This window comes from Theropithecus gelada, chromosome 17 (genome assembly GCF_003255815.1).
Source record: "Theropithecus gelada isolate Dixy chromosome 17, Tgel_1.0, whole genome shotgun sequence".
In the NCBI taxonomy this organism is placed as follows: Eukaryota; Metazoa; Chordata; class Mammalia; order Primates; family Cercopithecidae; genus Theropithecus; species Theropithecus gelada.
Window position 1 is genome coordinate 92,707,607 of NC_037685.1, and position 8,407 is coordinate 92,716,013.

Here is an 8,407-nt window from a genome sequence, read left to right on the forward strand (position 1 = left end):
ATAATCAATGAAACAAAAAGTTTGTTTCTCAAAAAGGTAAACAAAATCGATAAATTGCTAGTTAGACTAAACAAGAAAATAAAAAAGACAGCCCAAATAAACAAAATCCAAGATGAAAAAGAAGACATTGCCAGGCACGGTGACTCATGCTGTAATCCTAGCATTTTTGAGAGGCTGAGGCAGGTGGATTGCTTGAGCTCAGGAGTACGAGACCAACCTGGACAACACGGCAGAATTCTGTCTCTAAAAAAAATACAAAAATTAGCTGGGCATGGTTGCATATGCTTGTAGTCCCAGCCACTCAGAAGTCTGAGGTGCGAAGATCATGTCGGACCAGGAGCTTGAGGCTGCAGTGAGTCAGGATCACACTATTGCACTCCAGCCTGGGTGACAGAGTGAGACCCTGGGTCAAAAAATAAAGAAATAAAGAAATGAATAAAACTAGACATTACAACTGACACCACAGAGATACTAAAAATCATCAGACACTATTATGAACAACTATATATTAATAAACTAGAAAACTTAGAGGAAATGCATAAATTCCTTTACACATACAACCTACCACGATTGAATCGGGAATAAATAGAAAACCTGAACACACCAATCGTGAGTAATGAAATTGAATCCATAATAAAAAAGTATCCAAACAGTGAAAAGCCCAGGACCCAATGACTTCACTGCTAATGACTTCACTACCAAATTCTACCAAACTTACAAAGACAAACTAACACCAGTTCTCCTCAAACTAGTCCAAAAAATTGAAAAGGAGGGAATTCTTCCTCATTCTACTAGGCTAGCAGTACCCTCATACCAAAACCAGATAAGAATGCAATAACAACAAAAAAGATAGTTACACTCTAATATCCCTGATAAACATAGATGTAAAAATCCTCAACAAAATACTAACTAACTGAATCCAACAGCATATCAAAAAGATAACATACCAGGATCAGGTGGGATTTCCCAGAAATGCAAAGGTAGTTCAACATACACCAATCAACAAAGATGACATATCACATCAACAGAATAAAGGACAAAATCATATGATCATTTCAAGAGATATAGAAAAAGCATTTGATAAAATGCTTTTTTATCAAAAAGTTCTTCACGATAAACACTCTCAACAAACTTGGCACTGAAGGACCATATTAATATCTCCACATAATAAAGGCTACATAGGACAAACCCGCATTAAACATCATCCTATCATAGCTTTCAGCTTCTCCTCTAAGAACTGGAACAAGACAAGGATGTCTATTTTTGCCACTCCTATTCAACACAGTTCTGGAAGTCTTAGCCAGAGCAATCAGACAATAGAAACAAATAAAAGACATCCAAATTGGAAAAGAGGAAGTAAAACTGGCCCTCTTGGTAGATGACATGATCTTGTATCTAGAAAAACCTAAAGATTCCATCAAAAGCTCTTAGATCTGATAAATGAGTTCAGTAAAGTTGTAGGATACAGACAGATGTGGTGGCTTATGGTGTAATCCCAGCACTTTGAGAGACTGAGGCAGGAGAATCACCCGAGGTCAGGAGTTCAAGACCAGTCTGACCAATATGGTGAAACCCTGTCTCTACTAAAAACACAAAATTTAGCCAGGCGTGGTTGCGTGTGCCTGTAGTCCCAGCTACTCAGGAGGCTGAGACAGGAGAATTGCTTGAACCCGGGAGGTAGACATTGCAGTGGGCCAAGATGGCACCACTGCACTCCAGCCTGGACTATAGAGCAAGACCCCGTTTAAAAAAAAAAAAAGTTGTAGGATACAAAATCAACATACAAACGGTAGTAGCATTTCTATACACCGATACTAAACTAGCTGAGAAAGAAATCAAGAAGGAAATCCCATTTATAATAGCTACAAGAAAATAAAATACCTAGGAAAAAAATTTAACCAAGTAGGCGAAAAACCTCTACAAGGAAAACTACAGAACACAGATGAAAGAAATTGAGAAGGAATAAAGAAATGGAAAGACAACCCATGCTCATGGATCAGAAAAAAAATCAATATTGTTAAAATGACCATACAATCCAAAGCAATCTAACGATTCAATAAAATCCCTATCAAAATACCAGTGCCATTCTTCACAGAAGTAGAAAAAATAATCCTAAAATTCATACGGAACCAAAAAAGAGCTTGAATAGAGAATCAATCCTAAGTAAAAAGAAAGCTGGAGACATTATACTATCTGACGTCAACATATATTACAAGCTCTAGTGACCAAAACAGCATGGTATTGGTATAAAAACAGGTATCAAATGAAACAGAATAAAAATCTCAGAAATAGATCCACACATTTACAGCCAACTGATTTTCAACAAAGGTGTCAAGGACATTCACTGGGGAAAGGACATCCTCTTCAACAAATGGTGCTGGGAAATTTGGATATCCATATGTATGCAAAAGAACATGACTAACCTCCTACATTTCGCTATACACAAAAATCAATTTGAGATGGATTAAAGACTTAAACATAAGCCCTGAAACCATAAAACTACTAGAAGAAAACATACGGGAAGCACTTCAGGACACTGGTCTAGGAAAAGGTTTTATGGCTAAGACTTCAAAAGCACGGCAACAAAAACAAAAGTATTCAAATTGGACTATATTAAACTAAAAAGCTTCTGCACATCAGAGGAAACAATGGACTGAAGAGACAACCTGTTGAATGGGAGAAAATATTTACAAACTATTCATCCAACAAGGAATTAATATCCAGAATACACAAGAAACTCAAACACCTCAACAGTAAAAAATAATAGTAATTCCATTTAAAAGTGGGCAAAGGGTCAGGCACAATGGCTCATGCCTGTAATCCTAACATTTTGGGAGGCTGATGCAGATAGACCGCCTAGGCCAGGAGTTTGAGACCAGCCTGGGTAACATAGTAAAATTCCGTCTCTACAAAAACATACAAAAGTAGACTGGGTTTGGTGGCTCATGCCTGTAATCCCAGCATTTGGGGAGGCCGAGGCAGTAGGATCACTTGAGCCCAAGAGTTCAAGCCCAGCCTGGGCAACATAGTGAGACATCATCTCTACAAAAGTCAAAAAATGAGGTGGAAGGATCACTTGAGCTCGGGAGATTGAGGCTAGAATGAGCAGTGATCTCACCACTGCACTCCCATGCCGTCTCCAAAAAAAAAAAAAAAAAATACACACACACACACACACAAATTAGCTGGGCACAGTGGTACATGCCTGTGGTCTCAGCTACTCTGGAGGCTGAAGCAGGAGAATCATCTGAGCCCAGGAAGTGGAGGCCACAGTGACTCGTGATTGCACCACCGCACTCCAGCCTGAACAACAGAGCAAAACCTTGACTACAATAAATAAATGAAGGAATGAAGGAATGTGGGCAAACGACATAAATAGATATTTCTCCAAAGAGGACATACAGGTATATGAAAAAATGCTCAACGTCACTAATCATAAGGGAAATGCAAATTAAAACTACAATGAGATATCATCTTCACCCAGTGAGAATGGCTATGATTAAAAAGACAAAATAATAATGGATGTGGGCGAGGATGCGGAGAAGGGGAAACTCTTATATACGGTTGTGTGGGAATGCAAATTAGTACAGTCACTATGGAAAATAGTATGGAGATTTCTCAGGAACTGAAAATAGAGCTACCCTACAATCCAGCAATGCCACTACTGGCTGTTTATCCAAAGGAAAGAAAACCAGTATATCAAAGGGATGATACCTGTACTTCCATGTTTACCGCAGCACCATTCACAATAGCAAAAATACAGAATCCAACTAAGTGTCCATCAACAGACAAATGGATAAAAAAAATGTGATACATATAATCAAGTACTATTCACCCATAAAACAGGAATGAAATCATGTCGTTTGCAGCAACCTGGATGGAACTGGAAGTCATTGCTATGTGAAGTAAGCCAGGCACAGAGAGACAAATGTTGCATGTTATCACATATGTAGGAGCTAAAAAAGTTGATGGTGGATAGATAGATACCAGAGGCTAGGAAGGGTGTGTGCGTTGGCAGGGAAGAGTGGTTGGTTAATACAGTTAGATAGAAGGAGTAAGTTCTAATGTTCTATAGCAGAGTAGGGTGACTACAGTTAACACAATGTATTGTGTATTTCAAAACAGCTATAAGAGAAGACTCGAAATGTTCCCAACATATGGAAATGACAAATACTCAAAGTGATAGATACCTTAAATACCCTGATTGATCATTACATATTCTACGCATGTAACATATCACATGTACATATGTACCCCATAAATAGGTACAAATATTTGTTGTGTACCAATTAAAAATAAACAAAAGTTTAAAAATACATTATATCTACACAATGAAATATTAGTCAGCACTAATACACTGCAAGTTGGATGAACCTTGAAAACATGCTACATGAAAGAGTGCATAAAAGATCACAAATGGGCTACTCACCAGGATGATACAGGAGCATCACTTGAGCCTTTCCTGCTTGCTTCGCTGAAGGCATCAGGCACTTCCATGTCTGGGATCAACTCTTCTGAAAGCAGGTCCTAGCAGGACTGTGGGTGTCCACATTCAGGATAAGGATCCTGCAAAGAGCTTGGGATACTTACCCCTCAATCTGGAGGGAGGAGCAGGGGCTGGCGCCTTAAGGACTTACTGTTCTTCTGACCAATCCTGATGTTTCCAAGGCACTGGGGTTTTCAGGACTGGATAAGACTGTTTTAAGGCCACAGTGTGGCAACTGCAGTGTGGCAACTGCAGCGAGTCACAGGCCAAATCCTCAACTCTGGCACTGTCTAAAGTGCCTTTCTTGGCCTAGTGAGGTGGCTCACACCTATAATCCCAACACTTTGGGAGGCTGAGGCGGGTGGATTACTGGAGATCAGGAGTTCCAGACCAGCCTGGCCAACATGAAACCCCAACTCTACCAAAATTGCAAAAATTAGCCAGGCATGGTGGGGCACGCCTGTAATCCCAGCTACCTGGGAGGTTGCCGCAGGAGAATCGCTTGAACCCGGGAGGGGGAGGTTGCAGTGAGCCAAGATCACGCCACTGCACTCCAGGCTGGGCGACAGAACAAGACTCCATCTCAAAATAATAATAATAATGATTTTTAAAAATGAATAAATAAATCAGTGTGTTTCTTGCCCATTCCATGTCTCACAACTCTATTAAGCAGGTATGAATGGCTCTCCATGGCTGTAATAGAGGAACTCGGGGCCTTAGATTCCACCCCTCGCCTAACCCCTGACAGCCAGTGACCAGTGAAGGTTCAATAAACAGTAGTCGGTCTTATTATTATCTTATTACCACTCTCTCTGTGGAGTTCCAGCAAAGAGGGTTCCACACCTCGTTGGGGACCAGTTCCCGAGCAGGGCTCCGAGCACCCTCTCCAGGCAGTGACGCGAGGGCCCTCGGGGACTCTGACGCTCCTCCCGGGCCTTGTGGGCCCTCACAGAAATGGCAGGGCATTGGGGCAAGCTCCGCCCGCTGCGCAGGCCGAAAGGTTTCTAGAGCATCCAGAAAGCTCGCCTGACCCTTAGAGGCGAGGTTAGGCCCCCAACTCATATCCTGGGGAAACTATGGAGGTGGAATTCGGTTTCCACAGGCGAAGTCAACCGTAACAGCCGGCCACGTTGAAGCCTGAGCAGAGCTCCCGTCAGGCCCCGCCCCCGGCGCCAGGCTCGCTGGGCCCCGCCTCCTCCTGGAGGTCCCTCCGGTGGTTCCTTCATTGTGCTAAATGGTTAGGGAGCATCAAGCACAAGCTGAACTGCGGACAGGCAGTGAGCAGACACACAGGGGCCCCGAACTCAAAATAGATAAATAAATACTCAGACGTGTTCTTATATCCCAAGGCAACTGATAGGCTCATTTAGGCTCTGGCTTCCGGTGATAATGAGTTATAGATGACAAGCCTCAAAAGGAAGAGCCCCTCCCACTGTCTGCGCTCCGGCCCAAGCCTGCAGACTCAGCTTTGGTCCTCCCTAATAATCATTGCCAGTCACCATTGGTGATTAACTCAGTCATCACTCTGGAGGTTCCAAGGACTTCAGGAGCTGCGTGTCAGGAACTAAGGACAAGGGCCAAATATTATTTTTTTATTTTAATATTAACAGCCACAAATGTTCACAGCTTTTATTGAATACTCTCATCTTTTACCACTGAGTTCTGATGCCATGTCTGTCATTTCTATTTCCATATATTATTTGGACTCTTTCTAGGCTCTCTTTCATTTCATTACTTTATACATCTATCTCTGCACCAATACTACACTGTTTAACTTAACTTTTTAATAATTATTTAAATCTGGTAGAACGAGTTTCCCACTTTGGTGCTTTGTTTTTAAACATAGACTCTTCCTCATGAATTGTAACATTAGCTTCTTCAGTATTGTAAAAAATCCTCTTGAATTTTTATTGGAATTGCATCGTTTATGGATTAATTTTGGGAGAATTGACATCTTTAGGATTCCATAACGATTATGTTATTATTTTTAGTAATGTTGCTTTTAAAATTATGTTTTCTGAGTTGTTGTTGCTGGTATATAGGAATGCAATCTTTTTTTGTGTATCAGTCCTGCATTCAGAAAACTTGTTGCACTGTTTTATTAACCTTGTCTATAGATTGTCCAAGAGAGGCAGCAAAGTGTGATGGTAAACAGCCAGACAGCCCCTTCTACTTTCTTTAACTTGATTCTGCTGCCCTTTCTCTAACATCTTAAACTAAATACTTAGCTCATTAAGCAGTCTTTATTCCTTTTCAATGCCAGCATCTGAAAAAGATCAATGCCTCTCTAATTACTTTATCTAGTGTGTTGAGGGACCCAATGCCGCCACCATATTCAATAATGAGCTAGAAGGACTCACAGAACTTAGACAAGCTGTTCTATTCATGGTTATGATTTATTACGATGAAAGGCTGTAGAATACATTCGGAAGAAAAAAGGCACATAGGGCAGAGTCCAGGCAGAACTAGGCACAGCTTCCACTTATCCTCTCCCTGTGGAGTTATATGAACAGAACTTAATTCTCCCAGCAATGATGTGTGACAATATGGACAAAGAATTGTCAACCAGGGATGCTCACACAAACTTTTGTGTCCAAGATCAGCTACATAGGCATGAAGCCCCCACACTATTGACCCTAAATACTCAGTCTCCAACCCATTCCTCCCTACGGAAGTCAAACTCATACAATATGACCCACGGCTCCAGGCAAGCAAAAACAGGTGCTCACCATAAATTACATTATTAACACAAACTCTGGCATTGCCCAAGGCCTGAGGTATACAAAGACACTCTTATCAGGCAGGATATTTCAAGAGCTAATAGTTAGTCAAGAGTCAGTCTTTTCTTGGAGGCATGCAATCCCATAGCTGCTGAGTCAACCCTTTACTATTCACTTATATTTTATGAGTTCAATTTGTAGTCCTATTGTTAATTTTATTTATTTTGAAGTCTATAAAGTATATTTTTTACCTTTTAAAAAATATAAATGATAGATACTATATATTATACACCTCCTACACATTGTTTTTGTCACTTGAAATTGTTCCGTATTTGTTTAAAAAAATGTTTTTTATTCTTTTGGATGGCTGCATTTTATTTACCAATTTTCTATTGATAGATATTAGGATTTTTTGGTCCAATTTTTTGCTATTCAAAATGAGATTAATAATTCGTGTGTGTGTGTGTAATTTTACTTACGTTCTAATATGTTTGTAAGATATATTCCCAAAGTAAAATTATTGGATTAAATGATATGCTCAGATGCTATATTCATCTGTAATATTAATAGATCCTGCATTTCAGTAAACTGTTGCCCAGAAAGATTTCACCTACTTTTATTCACTAGCAACCTAAGAAAGTACCTGCTTCCCCATACTCTTCCCAACTGACTGTATTTTAAAATATTTTTATAATACCTGGTGTACGGGTGTACTCCAGTACTACAGGAATAATATATTTGTAGCTTTTATTTTTATTCTATTCATCATGAGTAAGGTTTAGCATCTTTTCACGTTTGAGTCCCTTTTTTTTTTTTTTTTTTGAGACAGAGTCTCTCTCTATCACCTAGGCTGGCAGGCTGGCGTGCATTGAGGTGATCTTGGCTCACTGCAACCTCTGCCTCCCGGGTTTAAGCCATTCTCCTGCCTCAGCCTCCCGAGTAGCTGGGACTACAGGCCTGTGCCACCGCGCCCAGCTAACTGTTGTATTTTTAGTAGAGACAGGGTTTTGCCGTGTTGGTCAGGCTGCTCTCAAACTCCTCAGTCTCCCAAAGTGCTGGGATTACAGGCATGAGCCACCGCACCTAGCCTTGAGTCACTTTTCTTTCTTTTCAATGAACTGTTTTATATACTTTTGTCCATGTTTCTGTTGGCTTATTCATCTTTTCCTTATTGATCTGAAAGAGCTCTTTTACACTGGTG

General features: G+C 40.5%; 1 protein-coding gene across 1 annotated transcript in view; it reads right to left on the bottom strand.

Moving 5' to 3' along the window:
• Positions 1-5,548, bottom strand: part of LOC112610708 (phosphatidylinositol 3,4,5-trisphosphate 3-phosphatase TPTE2-like) — an 83,362-nt gene extending 77,814 nt beyond the window's left edge. The window contains exons 1-2 of the mRNA XM_025364101.1: positions 5,291-5,548; positions 4,430-4,527 (exon numbers count right to left, since the gene is read on the bottom strand). Of these exons, the coding sequence (XP_025219886.1) occupies positions 4,430-4,527; positions 5,291-5,548 (356 nt within the window). The remainder of the gene's footprint in view (positions 1-4,429; positions 4,528-5,290) is intronic.
• Between the last annotated feature and the right edge of the window lie 2,859 nt (positions 5,549-8,407).